The sequence below is a fragment of the Notolepis coatsorum genome (assembly GCF_963971535.1).
Source record: "Notolepis coatsorum genome assembly, chromosome: 19".
Taxonomy (NCBI): domain Eukaryota; kingdom Metazoa; phylum Chordata; class Actinopteri; order Aulopiformes; family Paralepididae; genus Notolepis; species Notolepis coatsorum.
In genome coordinates this window covers 4,378,196-4,396,104 of record NC_140183.1, presented here as the reverse complement: position 1 = coordinate 4,396,104, position 17,909 = coordinate 4,378,196, and the positions used below count along the sequence as shown (strand labels likewise).

The window sequence follows — 17,909 nt, the reverse complement described above, 5'->3', positions numbered from 1 at the left end:
TATTATTCTGGGTGGCTTTGTTCTAGAACTAAAAGTAAGGATGGAGGAACTGAGAATCCTGATGTTTTTCTCGTCCTTTTGATGTTCGTGAAGTTCCTAAAGTCAGGTGACAAATGGCATCCGATTGGCTCAGAAATGGAGCCAGGGTTTGGCACCAACATGGCGGCGATTTAAAAACCTAGATGTCCAAACTCCTATACTGAAGACTGTGGCCTGAACAAACCAGTTTAACGGTCAGATTTAAAATGCTTAACTAGTTACTGACTGAACTAGTTGCCTACTGGTTACCAGACTAGTTAGTGGCTGGTTATTGCAGAAAAAGTTTGTCAAGGTGTTAGGTGTGTGTGCTGTATGTTTCTGTGTAAGTGTATGATTGAACATTAGGAGTGTGTGTGTGTGTGTGTGTGTGTGTGTGTGTGTGTGTGTGTGTGTGTGTGTGTGTGCGTGTGTGCATGTGTGCATGTGTGCGTGTGTGTGTGTGTGGCGGCGGCTAAGTGACAGCCAGCTTGCCTAACTAACTAAAAGCTTCATTAAACTGAGAGAAACCAGTCGGTCCGAGGACACGCCCACTACTAACCACACCGATGAAACTACTGTAGCCAACCTCTGAAACGACACATCATCTTCTCTAAGTAAAACGTAGACAAGTATCAGCTAACAGAACTGCTACGTGCAGGAATGACAACATATTGTACGGCTAGCAGCCAGAGCCGAGGAGTTCAGTCATCAGGTCGGGGGGGAAGTGCATACTGTACAGAGGAACGCAGTCTTTGGTTACAACGTTACATTAAGACTCATCGCTAAGCTAGCTAGGACAGTTCAGGTACTAAAGTCATCTTTTTAGAACAGCAGCGATGAGGAGAAGCTGCACGCAGCTGGAAATGGCTGGAGTGAGTGTGTGTGTGTGTGTTTGTGTGCCTCAGTGTTACTTTTGCAACCGTCTGTGATATTTGGTTCCGTGATGTCACCCCGTTTTGTTTTTCCAGATGTGGTTCCAGCAGAGGGCAGACAATTCTGATTGGGAGACTATATATTATGGCAAAAGCACGGATTCATAAACACTGGACTCTAACCTAGTTGGCGTTTGTGGTTGAAAGGAGGAGTCCAAGCAGTGGGTCATTTGATCCTTGGGGTCGGCAAACGACGACGTGGGACTTTTCTCCGACGATATCCACAGGTTCAGTTGAAAAGAATTGTAGCCTCGTGCTACTGAAGCTCCCCCCCCCCCCCCCCCCCCCCGATACACGTGGGGTACAATCACAAGTCACTATGAAACAACCTGTGTTTTATAGTCTCTTGGCAAAGTGGAAACCGAGCATGATGATCGTCGTCTCTGTACAGCCGCCTCAGCAGACCAGTGTGCCCACCAGTCTGCCCACCAGTCTGCCCACCAGTCTGCCCAGGGGCACAACGGTCCTGGTCCATGTAGTCATGTGTGTGTGTGTGTGTGTGTGTGTGTGTGTGTGTGTTTATTTTCTTCTCAAGGTAATTCTGTAGCTGTGGTGGTGGACTAGAGAGGATGACATCTTTTTCGGGATTCCCGCCGCGGGATGGGAGTCAATTTCACTTTGAAATCCCGTGATTGGACTCCAGGACCGGGAGTAAAAAGGGAAGTGGGGGAACTATGACAACACAAAATCAACAGGATTTTGGACGGGAGTGGTGATATCGTATCGGCCACAGTTTTTCCCACATCGGTGCGTCGCTAATGTAAATGTTTGGTGGTTTTATATTTAACTAATAAGGCCGACATGATGTGACCCCGTGTACTGCATATTTTATACCGAGGAAGCAGAAAACGGAGCAGGATTGGTAAACGGGAGTGGGATTCTATAAAAGTTTGGCTCGGGATTGGGATCAGTCCTCTGTGGGAGGGAGTGGGATTTTTTTTTTAAACTCCCACTTGGGATTGGGATGGGATTATTGCTGTGGGAGAGTGGGAAGGAGCGGGAGTCAAAATCCACTCGAATGTCAGCCTCTATGGTGGACCACCACTGGATGGATACAGAGGACACACTGGAGTGTGCGTGTGCATGTGTGTGGCGTGTGTGTGTGTGGCGTGTGTGCGCATCAGTGGAAGTGGCCCATGGCCTCAGCAGCCTTCACTCGCACCACAGCATCGGGGTCCTGCAGCAGCATCGCCAGACCTACACACACACACACACACACACACACACACACACACACACACACACACACACACACACACACACACACACACACACACACACACACACACACACACACACACACACACACACACACACACACACACACACACACACACACACACACACACACACACACACACACACACACACACACACACACACACTTAGTAACAGTGTAAGATACAAGATACAAGAGTCTTGCCCGCAACGATGGGCATAATACAAGTAATAATAATAATAATAATAAGAGTCCAACCAATAGAGCGACATAGTGCAATAAACAAGTAAACAAAGTAGGCATATCGGTATCTGTACATGAGTTATTTACAGAGCATGGTAGGACATGCTAGGTCCTGTGGCAGTGCAATACACTGTTAGCTACGGATGAGGCACTGGGTCTTTATGTACACTGCTATACAATGCTATATTATACGATCTCAAGCTATACTATTCTTAAAGTGACCTTTCCTTCTGTAAAGTGTCCATAGTGTGAGCGTGTGCAGCATGAGTGTGTGTGTGCTCATGTTAAAGTGGCTGCTAGTGTGTGAGCGTGTACAGTGTGTGTGTGTGTGTGCTCATGTGTGCTTGTGCGTGGAGAGTTCAGTGTTCTGATGGCCTGTGGGAAGAATGAACACTAGTAGTGAGTCCTACCTTTAGTAACAGTGTAATGAACACTAGTAGTGACTCCTACCTTTAGTAACAGTGTAATGAACACTAGTAGTGAGTCCTACCTTTAGTAACAGTGTAATGAACACTAGTAGTGAGTCCTACCTTTAGTAACAGTGTAATGAACACTAGTAGTGACTCCTACCTTTAGTAACAGTGTAATGAACACTAGTAGTGACTCCTACCTTTAGTAACAGTGTAATGAACACTAGTAGTGACTCCTACCTTTAGTAACAGTGTAATGAACACTAGTAGTGACTCCTACCTTTAGTAACAGTGTAATGAACACTAGTAGTGACTCCTACCTTTAGTAACAGTGTAATGAACACTAGTAGTGACTCCTACCTTTAGTAACAGTGTAATGAACACTAGTAGTGACTCCTACCTTTAGTAACAGTGTAATGAACACTAGTAGTGCCTCCTACCTTTAGTAACAGTGTAATGAACACTAGTAGTGACTCCTACCTTTAGTAACAGTGTAATGAACACTAGTAGTGACTCCTACCTTTAGTAACAGTGTAATGAACACTAGTAGTGAGTCCTACCTTTAGTAACAGTGTAATGAACACTAGTAGTGAGTCCTACCTTTAGTAACAGTGTAATGAACACTAGTAGTGACTCCTACCTTTAGTAACAGTGTAATGAACACTAGTAGTGACTCCTACCTTTAGTAACAGTGTAATGAACACTAGTAGTGAGTCCTACCTTTAGTAACAGTGTAATGAACACTAGTAGTGACTCCTACCTTTAGTAACAGTGTAATGAACACTAGTAGTGACTCCTACCTTTAGTAACAGTGTAATGAACACTAGTAGTGACTCCTACCTTTAGTAACAGTGTAATGAACACTAGTAGTGACTCCTACCTTTAGTAACAGTGTAATGAACACTAGTAGTGAGTCCTACCTTTAGTAACAGTGTAATGAACACTAGTAGTGAGTCCTACCTTTAGTAACAGTGTAATGAACACTAGTAGTGAGTCCTACCTTTAGTAACAGTGTAATGAACACTAGTAGTGAGTCCTACCTTTAGTAACAGTGTAATGAACACTAGTAGTGACTCCTACCTTTAGTAACAGTGTAATGAACACTAGTAATGCCTCCTACCTTTAGTAACAGTGTAATGAACACTAGTAGTGAGTCCTACCTTTAGTAACAGTGGCCATGTTGAGGTGAGAGAACAGTTCCTCCGGGAGATTCCCCAGCAGAAATCCTGACAGAAACACAGATTTATAAATTATTTACAAAGTTTTAACCATCCGGAGATGGCAGTGTATTATTATGTAACGGAGCCCGTTCACATCGGAGAGAAAAACCAAGTGTTAGAAATGCATGATAACTGTTGTGGATGGTTAAAACTTGTTTGCATGTTGTGGTGCGACTTCGTGGTTACCAGATCCCCCTGCGCTGCCCGTCTGAACCCGCTCGATTAGCTCGGCACACGGCCAGGAACCACGGGACTCGATAAGTCAACTAATGGTGGGGGGCAGGTGGCGCACGGAGATTACGTTCATCACCAACACCGGGAGACACTAGGATTCGCCTGTTCGAATCCAGCTCCCGGCGTTGCTATCAGCTTGGCTGTCCTCTCACGCTGATACAATTGGCTGTATCAGGGGGTGGGAAGCTGAAGGGTGGGTCCTGGGCGTTGTGGACAGCGACCCCTACAGTTCGGTCGGGGCGCCTGCTCAGCGAGGGTTGGATCTGAGGAGAGATAGTGTGGCCTCCCACACGCTACACTCTCCCCGGTGAGAACCTGCGTGGCCAGGTTGGCCTGCCCCAGGCTGCACATGCGTCGGAGGAAAGCATGTGACAGTCTCCGGTCTCCCGGACCAACAGTAGGGGAAAGTACGCAACAACCAGGAAGGGTGGGATGGGAGAAAAATCGGGAAAAAGGAGGGGAAGAAAGATATATATTAAAAAAAAAAAAAGTCAACTAATGGTTTTACTTTACACTACTGGCAACCATTTCATTTGACATTTTATGTAAAAATTGGCATAACGACTAAATTGGGATGGGAGGAAAAATACAGAAAAACAGGAGGAGAAAAAGTGGATACAAAAAAAGATTCTGAACTATGCCTGTAACATAGATTAAGTCTTTATGTCATAGCTGTAGGGATTATGGTATGGTGTGTGGGGGTTCAGTGTATATAGTGTGTAGGGGGCTAGACTGTAGGGGTTCACTGTATATAGTGTGTAGGGGGCTAGGCTGTAGGGGTTCAGTGTATATAGTGTGTAGGGGGCTAGGCTGTAGGGGTTCAGTGTATATAGTGTGTAGGGGGCTATGCTGTAGGGGTTCAGTGTATATAGTGTGTAGGGGGCTAGGCTGTAGGGGTTCAGTGTATATAGTGTGTAGGGGGCTAGACTGTAGGGGTTCAGTGTATATAGTGTGTAGGGGGCTAGGCTGTAGGGGTTCAGTGTATATAGTGTGTAGGGGGCTATGCTGTAGGGGTTCAGTGTATATAGTGTGTAGGGGGCTAGGCTGTAGGGGTTCAGTGTATATAGTGTGTAGGGGGCTATGCTGTAGGGGTTCAGTGTATATAGTGTGTAGGGGGCTAGGCTGTAGGGGTTCAGTGTATATAGTGTGTAGGGGGCTAGACTGTAGGGGTTCAGTGTATATAGTGTGTAGGGGGCTAGACTGTAGGGGTTCAGTGTATATAGTGTGTAGGGGGCTAGGCTGTAGGGGTTCACTGTATATAGTGTGTAGGGGGCTATGCTGTAGGGGTTCAGTGTATATAGTGTGTAGGGGGCTAGACTGTAGGGGTTCAGTGTATATAGTGTGTAGGGGGCTATGCTGTAGGGGTTCAGTGTATATAGTGTGTAGGGGGCTATGCTGTAGGGGTTCAGTGTATATAGTGTGTAGGGGGCTATGCTGTAGGGGTTCAGTGTATATAGTGTGTAGGGGGCTAGACTGTAGGGGTTCAGTGTATATAGTGTGTAGGGGGCTATGCTGTAGGGGTTCAGTGTGTATAGTGTGTAGGGGGCTATGCTGTAGGGGTTCAGTGTATATAGTGTGTAGGGGGCTATGCTGTAGGGGTTCAGTGTATATAGTGTGTAGGGGGCTATGCTGTAGGGGTTCAGTGTATATAGTGTGTAGGGGGCTATGCTGTAGGGGTTCAGTGTATATAGTGTGTAGGGGGCTAGGCTGTAGGGGTTCAGTGTATATAGTGTGTAGGGGGCTAGACTGTAGGGGTTCAGTGTATATAGTGTGTAGGGGGCTAGACTGTAGGGGTTCAGTGTATATAGTGTGTAGGGGGCTATGCTGTAGGGGTTCAGTGTATATAGTGTGTAGGGGGCTAGGCTGTAGGGGTTCAGTGTATATACCTATAAACATGGCAGCTCCAGCTCTGACCTCAGCCCAGTTGCTCTTGAAGAACTGGATGACGGAGATGTGGTAGAAGTTCAACATGCCAGGGAAATCCTGAATCTACACACACACACACACACACACAGTAAATAGCATACTTACTACAATGATATGAACACATAGATAGAATTATGTATTATACCACATGTCATGTTATCAGGACTATAGTTTGGGAATTGAATATTTCTTTAATGGCAGCGGGTACAGTTACAAGTTGAGTACCGTAATTCCTCTAATAGTAACCCCGGCTTGTATTTGTTTCAACTGTAGCGGGTACCAGGCTTGTATTAGGAGGAGGCCTGTATAAGAGGGAGGCCTATATTTCAAATTTTCAAACGGATCATAATGAATAAATCAACATTTTGTGTCAGTTTGAACCCAGTAAAATGTACTGGGTTCATTTATTGAAACCAAGTACTGTATGAAATAGTAAACAGTGCAATTACAGGTGGTCACTGGTCATTTCAACGTTTTCAAAGTGAAATCAAGTAACTAGCTCAGTATGCAGCTCAGTATATTAGTAACCCGGCTTGTATTAGGAGGCCGGCTTATAATTGCTTAGCTCAAGAGCGCACCCGGCCATTAATAGAGACCCGGCTTGTATTTGAGACCCGGTTACTATTAGAGGAATTACGGTATATCGGCTACAGTGCCGATATTGATAATATTGATCTTAAGACTTGACGTGCTGCGACGTCATCTAGGTTCCTCCAGGAATCCACACAGTGCAACATCATAATGAGCAGGCTACCTGTGACGCTCTGTGTGGACTCTTCTGAAGACCTAGAGGCCGTCTCAGCAGCTTTATGAAGGCCTGTTATTGTGCTCGTGCAATGACAATCGGATGGAGCTGAGGGCGTTTGGGGACGAATACAAATGTAAGATGAAAATCTCCCCAGCCCGTGGGAGGCAGTGGAGGTGTGAGATCTGGCCCCGGTCCAGAACAATAGGAGTCACGACATCACAGCAGGAGAGGTTTGATTTTTCAGTGCTGCATCTGTATGTACAGAGTTGTAATACCAATATGTAGTGATACAGATATATAAAGACGGTATGGTCGTAGGCCTACTGGCCAGAAGCATAACTAGTAGGTAAGGGATATGTACAGATATAACATTTCTCTCTAGATGACAGACTACTCAAATACAACCACTGTGTTTCCCAGCCGCACAAATCCATTTGGATTAGGGACGTCCGATATTATCGGCCTACAGATATTATCGGCCGATATTGGCATTAAAATGTGATATCGGAAATGATCGGTATCGGTTTTCAATTCATTTATTTGTTTTACATTTATTTCACCTTTATTTACCCAGGCAAGCAAGTAAGAACAAATTCTGATTTTATTTATTGTCAAAAGTATGCATAATGTTGTGTTAATTCCACGACAAGATATATGCAATGTTAATTACCTGAAATTATTCAGTTTTTTGGGGGGGGGGGGAATCCCTGCATACATCGGTATCGGTTGATATCGGTATCGGAAATTAAGAGTTGGACAATATCGGTATAGGTTAAAAAAGCCAATATCGAACATCCCTAATTTGGATTCATTTATGTTCTGTACGTGCATGCACGTGTGTGTGTGTGTGTGTGTGTGTGTGTGTGTGTGTATATGTGTCAGTACCAGGTATTTGGTCAGGTCATTGATGAACTCTCCATAGTGTAGGCTCTTGTCGTCATGGAGATGGTTCTGGAACATGGTTGTGATCTGGTCCGAGCCCACCACTGGAGCGCACACACGCATGGCGTATTTACACGACTACACACACACACACACACACACACACAGATAAGGAGACAACAATCAACATTTGTATCGCAGGATAATATGCTGTATATGTCCGTTGTTACGTGAGCATTTCACCGAGCAGGATAACCCAACTAACCAGATCACTTCTGATATTAACAATTATCAATATGTATGACTGGCACTGGTGGTGCCATGCTGAGAGAGAGGGTCATGGTGGAGCTGAGAGAGAGGGTCATGGTGGAGCTGAGAGAGAGGGTCATGGTGGAGCTGAGAGAGGGTCATGGTGGAGCTGAGAGGGGGTCATGGTGGAGCTGAGAGAGAGGGTCATGGTGGAGCTGAGAGAGGGTGTCATGGTGGAGCTGAGAGAGAGGGTCATGGTGGAGCTGAGAGAGGGTCATGGTGGAGCTGAGAGGGGGTCATGGTGGAGCTGAGAGAGAGGGTCATGGTGGAGCTGAGAGAGGGGGTCATGGTGGAGCTGAGAGAGGGTCATGGTGGAGCTGAGAGAGGGTCATGGTGGAGCTGAGAGAGGGTCATGGTGGAGCTGAGAGAGGGTCATGGTGGAGCTGAGAGAGGGTCATGGTGGAGCTGAGAGAGGGTCATGGTGGAGCTGAGAGAGGGTCATGGTGGAGCTGAGAGAGGGTCATGGTGGAGCTGAGAGGGGGTCATGGTGGAGCTGAGAGAGGGTCATGGTGGAGCTGAGAGAGAGGGTCATGGTGGAGCTGAGAGAGGGTCATGGTGGAGCTGAGAGGGGGTCATGGTGGAGCTGAGAGAGGGTCATGGTGGAGCTGAGAGAGAGGGTCATGGTGGAGCTGAGAGAGGGTCATGGTGGAGCTGAGAGGGGGTCATGGTGGTGCTGAGAGAGAGGGTCATGGTGGAGCTGAGAGAGGGTCACGGTGGAGCTGAGAGAGGGTCACGGTGGAGCTGAGAGAGGGTCACGGTGGAGCTGAGAGAGGGTCATGGTGGAGCTGAGAGAGGGTCATGGTGTGTGTGTGTGTGTGTGCGTGTGTGCGTGTGTGTGTGTGTGTTACCTTGACCACCTCTGGGTTGGGGTCCGCTAGGTGCAGCAGCAGGCTGACCAGGACGTTGTGGATCTGGTCTTTGAACACCGGCTCTCCTGAACCAAACTTAGACAAGTCCCCCAGGAGGAGGATGGACGCAGAGCGGATCTCGTCGTTCTCCTGGATAAGTTCCAACAGAGAGAGAGAGACAGACAGAGAGAGAGAGAGACAGACAGAGAGAGAGAGAGACAGAGAGAGAGAGAGAGAGAGAGAGACATAGAAAGAGGCAGCAGAGAGTGAGAGTGAGAAAGTGACAGAGAGGGAGAAGTGGGCCTACTGGGTATGGAGGTCTCAGACATAGACCATCTCTAGCACTTAGATACCGATAATAATAATAATAACGTCTTGGGGACCGAACAGCACCTTACTCAGGCTGAATCCTGTTTCACCCAAACCACAAAGTGATGGACCACACTGGACTATTTAAATTAAGTGGTCAACTCTAATCTGTCTAGTCTGTGCTTGTGCCTGTGTGTGCTTGTGTCTGTGTGTGCATGTGTGCGCTTGTGTCTATGTGTGCCTGCGCGCGTGTGTGTGTGTGCGTGCGTGCGTGTGCATGTGTGCGTGTGTGTGCATGTGCGTACACTCTCCAGGAAGGGCTTGATCTTCATGAAGATGTAGACGACCAGCAGGTGGACGTTCTTCTTGTCCAGGTAGAGGAGCACCTTGGAGAGACCGGACATGGCCTCCAGAGTGATCAGTTTACCTGGAGACACAAACATGTCAATAATAATAATCACAATCAGGGCTATCCCCTTATTACCAATTAATTGGTTGGTTTGGTCTTACATTTACATTTACATTTAGTCATTTAGCTGAAACGCTTTTATCCAAAGCGACTTACATGTTCTGTACGACAAGTCATCACATCAGGAAGGGCACAACTCTATCAGCTGAGTAACAATGTTCATCAAAGTGTTGGGTGTTACAGTGTAGGTTAGTTTATTAGGACATGACAGTACGGTTAGATATCTTTTTTATTTTTACATTTTTTTTTTTAAGATAATGGTTGAAGAAGTGCGTCTTTAGTCGACGTGTTTCGGGCTGTTCTAACTGGGGTGGGTAGTTCATTCCACCATTGTGGGGCAAGGACTGAGAATAGGCGGATAGGAGGTCTTAGTCAACTAAGAATTTGTTAGTCCATTAATAAATGCCTATGTATTGGGAGTTATTTCCTGAAAAGTTACGAGCACACAGCTCTCATAAGCACTAGATTTAAAAGGGGTCACTCTGCATTATTGTATGTGGGGAAAGTCACATTTGACAGATATGTGAAGGTAAAGGGGGTTGGTCAAGGGTGAGCACCGGGATTTTGTCATTTGTGTAAAGTGTCCTGGATGCTAGTCAGGGGTGCGTGCGTTGGTCAAGGGACGGGGGTGAAATGTGTTACATTCCATTCCTAGAGGCAATTACTGTAGGTATCGTCTTTATTCTGTGTGCACGCGAGGGAACATTTATGCGCACGCGCCCCGGGAGTGCGCGTGCACGTGGCGTCATTAAAACACAGTGCAACCACGTATGAAATCACCAACGCACCACTGATGCTAGTGTAGTGTCAAAGATTACGCTGTTCTGTTTACTACTGTACATTGATATACTGTACATCAGAGCGGCACCATGTCATCACCACAGGCCAAATACAAGAGCGATCTATGGGAATGGCGTCTGTGTATTCCGCCAAAAGTAGGCGTGCTCGCAAGAAAACCATAAGTACCCAGAAGCGCTGGTCTGATTTATATCGATAGAACTTGTTGCCTTTTGAAGTACATTTTTTAATGACTACAATACCCGTTTTTAATGATAATACATGAAGATAATTACAATCGCAAATATATATTTGTGAGTGGTATTTGTAGTTTAAATGGATGTGTGCATTGTAGTTTAAATGGAAATGGTAGTTGTAGTTTAAACAGAGATGGGGGTAATAGTTTAAATAAATATGGTAATTGTAGTTTAAATAGAAATGGTCATTTAACCTCTTAAGCCATATTTTCAGAAAATGTGCCTAAAAGTACATACCCAAGTAAATGGAAGATTGCTACTTCTACAAGATCTAATTAGCATGTTCTTGGTATCTAGGGACATCTATGGACCTCAGGGAATGTATTCCCAGTGTCAGGAATATTGTGTCTGTTACTAGGCTTGAGTAAATTGTAATGAACCAAATGAGAATATAAATTATTATAATTAATTTTTCACTTTGACTGTGAAACATGCTAACATGCTAACATTGACTAGACGTGAAAAATTATCTAAGTAAATGAATAAAGGGCAGATGATTTACGATTTACGATTAAAACAAGTTATCTAATTAATTACAGGATTTGTAATTAATTAATCTAATTAATCACATTTTAATCGCATAACCATTTTAGGCCTAATATTCTATATTCTATAATCATATTTCAAATTGCATGTGTTCGGATGGCAGAATTCAGTACTGTATCTACAAAACCTTCTGTTTAATCATCTTCCCTTTATTCATTTGCTTAGATTTTTCAGGTCTGGTCAATTTTAGCATGGTGTTATTCACAGTCAAAGATAAAAAAAAAATAGAATTTTTTTATTGATATTCTCATTTGGTTCATTACAATTTACTCAAGCCTAGTAACAGACACAGTATTTCTGACACTGGTAATACATTCCCTGAGATCCATAGATGTCCCTAGAATCAGATACCAAGAACATGAAAATGGACCATATTTAAAAAAAAATCTGTAAATGTGTATTCTACGTTCTTATGGAATGAATGAGATTAAAAAATATTTAAATTTAAAAAAGTTAATAAAAAAAAAATATTTATAAATGTTGAGTTAATTTTCATAACGCGATAATTTGCTGTGTAATTAATTAATCTAATTAACGCGATAAACTGACAGCCCTAATAAATATAGAATATCAGGCCTATAAATTACCTTATTATGGCCAAGTCATACATCTATGGATCAGGCCAAATCTCCTCTTTCCAATGGCAGAGTTAAATCTGGATTTAGTATCACCAGGCGCCCGTTACAGGGCAGCAAAGACTGTGAATGAAATCTACTGTAGGTACAGTTACTTTTGTATAATGTCCATAGCTCCGCCATCTTTTACCGGATTGCATAGTTTTTTTCTCTCTAGACGTTCACAGAAAGGTAAAGAAACAACATACGTTGTATTTTATGACAATAACGTTCCGGTTTGTTCGACCCGTGAGATATAATCACGAAAATCACGCCAATATTTTCTTTCCTTCTTTCAGCTTCGACAGCGGCTGGTGTCAGCTGGGTAGTGTAGTTTAATGAAATGCCTGACGTCCATCGAAAGCCCTTAATACGGACTGTATTGATCTATTCACGACGTGAAATAAATCTCAACCCGGTACCAGGTCGATCGGGGCTTACGGGGGTTAAATAGAAATGGTAGTTTTAGTTTACATATAAATTGTAGTTGTAGTTCAAATGGTAGTTGTAGTTTTACCTGGGTCATCTTTCTCCTCCATGCCTGAACTCATAGCTGCCAACAGCTCCTTCGCATATTTATTCACCTGGAGGGAGGAGAGGAGGGAGGAATGGCAGGAGAGGAGAAGAGAAAGGAGGAGAGATTAATAGGACGAGAGAAGAGGGGGAGGAGAGGATAAAGTGTGTGTGTGCGTGTGCGTGTGTGTGCGTGTGCGTGTGTGTGCAGGGGTGTAGCTCCAGATTCTGGGCCCCATGAAATAATGTATTTGTAGGCCCCCAGTGAATGCGAGCGCGCGTAAGCGCGCGAGCGGAAATTTTTTTGGCCATTTTTTTATTGATGAAAACGCATAATATGGTTTTTACCTATACATTCGGATCAGCAGTTCAGCACCTGCACTGTTGGTGGGTGAGCCTAGTAAAGGATGTCGCATTGCGTTCATCTTCAATGAATGGACCAATGCAATAGTCTACCAAAGCCCCCCCTCTCTCTCTATATATCTCACACACACACACACACTTCAGAAAGAAACATAGTATCAATGAGAGCATCAATAATACACCTGAGTGATGTCTAGTAAAAAGAAAAAAAAAAAAAAAAATTGGGCCCCCCCCCCCCCCAGTGCTGGGCCCTTGGAATCATCCTAAGCTACCCCCCCCCCCAGCTACGCCCCTGTGTGTGTGTGTGTGTGTGTCTGCGTGCGTGTGGTACCTTCTCAGGTGATCCCACAGCGATGTTCCCCAGGCCTCTAACAGCCAGCATGCGGACGGTACAATTGGAGTCCGAGATCCTCTCCATCATGTTGTTCATCAATACATCCATCAGCATCAAATCAGTGACCACATGGTGGTTCAATAACTAGAGAGGGAGATAATAGCAGACATAAGATTAGCATAGTAAGTAAAAACAGAGTATTGTATTGTTTGGCAACAGAGGAGGTCATGGGATGTTTTGAAAGGGGGTTCTCGGAATAGGGGATAGAAGTGTGTCGTGATGTTTCTCATGGGGTTTGTAAGAACGAAGTCAACAACTCCTTTTACACGCGTGGTTGAGAGAGAGAGAGAGAGAGAGAGAGAGAGAGAGAGAGAGAGAGAGAGAGAGAGAGAGTAATGGTATTTATTCAACAACAGGTGATTGTATAGATTTGTATTAGTATCATTAATCAATGAGTATGGGGCTGCAGCACTGCAGATATACCCTAATCCAATGATCCACACGGACATTAGACGGTGTTGCACTCGCTACCCAGTGGCTCTGCAGATATACCCTACTCAGTCTGTAAGCTAGTAGCAGATAGAACGTGCATGTTGTGATTTTCGATGCAAAATAAATATTCAACATTCTCTTTTGAGACTCCGCCTCAGACTCTTATCATTTGGCACTAAAAGCTAAACATTGTCACCGATATGGCTGTCCGCAACATGTCATTAATTGTGTACGCGAGGTGGTCGATCAATGACTACGTTAACGTGAGCTAGGTTAGCTAGCATGAGCTACCGGTATATGGAAAGACTGTAACGTTACTGGTGACATTGTGATTTAACTTGGAATACTCCTTTGCCAACTTGCTGTACTTTGCTTGCAGGTCTGCAGCCGTTATTGCTGGATTATGAATAGCCCCAACTTTAGCCAAGGTAACGTTAAAGCTAGCTTTCAGTTAGCTGTTCAATGCTAATAACACCAGCCACCAAGCGAACCCATCAGAGCTCCCCGTCAACAGCGCTCTGTCGGGACGATGGCATTTTAAGAAAGTATCTGCTGTTAAAATGACAAATGGCATTGACACTTTAATTCACAGTCGATTAAGCACACGTTTGTTTTATAATGCTCACTCAACAGACCGCAGTGTTGTTGATAAATCACGTCATATGGTATCGGAGCGCAGCATTAGAGCAGCATCGGCCGATACCGATACCAGCATTTTACAACAACAACATCATATGTTAATGTAGTGTGGGCCTGATTAGTAATTGAATAGTTTCCAGTGACTATCGAATAGTAATTGTGTGAGTTTTGCCCATCCCTACTACATAGCGTTAGACCATCATCATTACACTACTCCTATTAACACTAGCACAGCCGACAATAAATGTATCCTCGTCACTCGGTCAAGCTCCAGCTCTGTCACTCAATGACTTTTCCTAAAAGTACCCGTTTTATCTGGCACGGTTTCTGAAATTTCAAAATGACTTCAGGAAAATGATAATTAGAACGTTATTCCACATAATGGGCCGTTGGAACAGACGAAAGTCACAGCACTTTGCGAGCGTCTAGCGCAGGGGTGGCCAACCCGTGGCTCGCAAGCCGCATGTGGCTCTTTGCCCGTCAATGTGTGGCTCTTACATCCAATTTTTTTTTTATAAAATACTAAATTATAATATTCTTTTTTTTAATAAAAAAAATGTATTCTTTTATTTTTTTTATGTCACTCAAACCTACATTTCATTGTGGTAAACCTCATATTTTTATATTCAGAGGTAATTATATAGTTTACACTGTTTAATTTTCTCATATTTCTCATATAAGCTGTCGGGTCATCTGACCCGTTCCTGGCGGGAATTAGTGGCATTTTCTCCATGGCTGTGCCAGTGTTGATCACCGTTCTCACTCTACAGTGGGCAGTCTGACACCTTCTCCATCTTGAGGTCTAGAGCAGTGGTTCTCAACGTGGTCCATGAGAGGGTTCAAGAAGGACTATTCTGATCATAGGTTTCACTGTCTCAACTACAGTATAGACGTGTGTGTGTGTGTGTGTGTGTGTGTGTGTGTGTGTGTGTGTGTGTGTGTGTGTGTGTGTGTGTGTGTGTGTCACCTCAGAGAAGAAAGCAGTGACGGTGATCCTCTGACACTCGTAGATGTTGTTCAGACTGGGACACAGACACTCTACTATGGCCGGCAGCCGGGGCCCCGCATGCTTAGCCATCGCCCTGGGAGGAGGACAAAACAAACATACCCAACGTCACACACACACACAACAGAAATCAGTTCAAAAGAAGGTCCAAATAATTGTTAAGTGTTAATCGTACTTGTGTATCAGTGGAGGGATGAGTCTGTGGCTGGACATGCTCATCTCGACTAGCTCCTCGTTTTTCCAGTATAGTGTCCATCTTTTCCCTCCTCCTCTCTGCCACCACCTCTAGTTCGACTCCCACTACCTTCCTCACCAGCTTGTTGTTGGTGTCTCTTGAGTGACCCCCGCAGCACAGCATACCACCGTGACGAAGAGGCCACTGGCTAGTACTACGGCTGAGCACAAACGTTCGAACCTTCGTTCGTTACGTTGGCATTCGAATTCTAAATCAACATTCGATTCTTTTTTTTAAATAAAATGTTTTTATTTTAATTTTTTAATTTTTTTTATTCCGTTTAAACCAATGGGGGTTTTTCTTCACAGTTGCAGATAAAGATTAGGCTACACTAATATTACTAGTATTAAAAGAAACTGATGAGTTATATTCATTAAAGAAAGTTGATTTAATTGATTTAGTTGGGCTGGGGCTTCTCCCTGGGCTGAGTCTTTGGCTGGGAAGTTGATTTAATAATAAAAAAAATACAAATTTAATCAGATTAATCACTTTATTCAAATTGAGGGTTTAGTTTGAGGATATGAATTTAAAAAAAAAAACTTAAAAATGAAGGGTCGAATGTTCGTTCAAAAAACCCTGACGAAGTTCGAATCCCAAAAACAGGCTTCGGGGACAGCCTTACTGGCTACTACAGACTGGTAACACGTGAAGAAGAGGCCACTGGCTACTAGGGGTGGGAATCGCCAGAGACCTCGCGATACGATACTATCGCGATACTTGATATATCGCGAATATTGCGATTTCTTTTTTAACTGCAAAGTAAAACTGTCAACATGTTTTATCTAATAAAATAAAGTTCAGTCTGTTCATCTCACTTCAATCATTTTTATTGCAGAACATGGTATTTTCTCAAGCAGACAGATGTAAACACTGTAATCTGTGTTGCATGTACCTGACAAACTGAACTGTTTGTATTACAGTCATATTCCAACTTAACTGAATGCACATGTGTGTGTGTGGACTACTGTACTATTACAGGTATTGAAATGAACAATGCAACTTCCTTATACAATTTGTGTGTGTGTGTGTGTGTGTGTGTGTGTGTGTGTGTGTCTGTGTGTGTACCGTGCCAGCAGTGTAATTCCAGTGGTGTGTGTGTTGGGTTCTCTCATAGCCTCCCAGGCTTTATCCTGGTCTAGTCGTTTCACCACCTCATCTAGCTGGACCCGAGCCAGCAGGATATGCAACGCATCCACCGCTACCCTGAACACACACACACACACACACACACACACACACACACACACACACACACACACACACACACATTATAAAAATATATTATACATACATATAATAGCTTTTAAAAAAGGGAAAAAACACATTGATTGTGTTGCAGTTCATGGATTATTATTTTGATCTTCTTCTGCAGTATCACTCTCTGGCCTGCTAACACAGTACCTACCCAGATACATGAATGACCCAGTGTGTTTACGGCTAGAACCGGTTAGACAGTGAGACCCCAGACAGACGGTACCTACCCTGCTACATGGAAGGATGCAGCATGTTTATTGCTAGAGTCTTTAGGTAGCGTGACTCCTATACTGGCTCCCAGTCTGACAGTCAAACAGGAGAAGAGCTGAGGGAACAGACTGACGGCTGCCTCCTGAGACTGACCGTTCAACAACAGCTCCTTTAGACCACAAGTCATCTAGAGAGGGAGAGAGACACAAAGTGACACATTTTATTTGATCAAATCACAGGTACACAGGATTATGGATGCACCGATCCGACTTTTTCAGTCCCGATACCGATACCTGGGCTTTGGGTATCGGCCCGATACCGAGTACCGATCCGATACTCATTGTTCAATTAATAAACTGTATGCCTCACTGTGTGGAAGAGACTGTGATCATTATTTTGTGCAAGGCAACATCAGGCCCGACTTCAAACATTACTTTCCTAACTTAGTTCAAGTTCAAGTTTCTTTATTAGTGGTCATACAAAAATACAGAATACTTTTATATGAAATGCTTCTTTCTGTATTGCTCCTGAGAGTGTGCTAGATAAAAATAGATAAGTATAAAATAAATATAAAATAAGTATAAAATAGAAAGTACGTAAACAAGTGTAAGTGTTCAATATACATATATACAATATACAATGCAGAGTAGAGGAAAAAGTAACTGAGTTACAATACAATATACAGTGCAATGCAGAAATGGGATGAGGTACAACTTAGGGTAAGGTGCAATGAGGTATCAGTTGTAGTGCAAATCTCTTTACCAATAAATATAAAGTGTGTTAAAGTGTCTAAAGTGGGTAAAGTGGGTGCTGCAGTGAGTTGTTTATTTAAAGTGAGTGTGGATGTGTGTGCTGCGAGTGTATTTGATGGTTTGTTACATATTGTTATTGTCGTTGAGCAT

The 17,909-nt window shown here is 43.9% G+C and overlaps 1 protein-coding gene across 1 annotated transcript in view; it reads right to left on the bottom strand.

Annotated features, from left to right (window-relative positions):
* Window positions 1-1,253: 1,253 nt before the first annotated feature.
* Window positions 1,254-17,909, bottom strand: part of mroh1 (maestro heat-like repeat family member 1) — a 92,562-nt gene continuing 75,906 nt past the window's right edge. The window contains exons 34-44 of the mRNA XM_084336920.1: window positions 17,025-17,194; window positions 16,609-16,746; window positions 15,270-15,384; window positions 13,169-13,315; window positions 12,479-12,545; window positions 9,604-9,725; window positions 8,990-9,139; window positions 7,836-7,970; window positions 6,163-6,265; window positions 3,983-4,048; window positions 1,254-2,147 (exon numbers count right to left, since the gene is read on the bottom strand). Coding sequence (XP_084193046.1) covers window positions 2,071-2,147; window positions 3,983-4,048; window positions 6,163-6,265; window positions 7,836-7,970; window positions 8,990-9,139; window positions 9,604-9,725; window positions 12,479-12,545; window positions 13,169-13,315; window positions 15,270-15,384; window positions 16,609-16,746; window positions 17,025-17,194 — 1,290 coding nt within the window. The 3' untranslated portion in view covers window positions 1,254-2,070. The remainder of the gene's footprint in view (window positions 2,148-3,982; window positions 4,049-6,162; window positions 6,266-7,835; window positions 7,971-8,989; window positions 9,140-9,603; window positions 9,726-12,478; window positions 12,546-13,168; window positions 13,316-15,269; window positions 15,385-16,608; window positions 16,747-17,024; window positions 17,195-17,909) is intronic.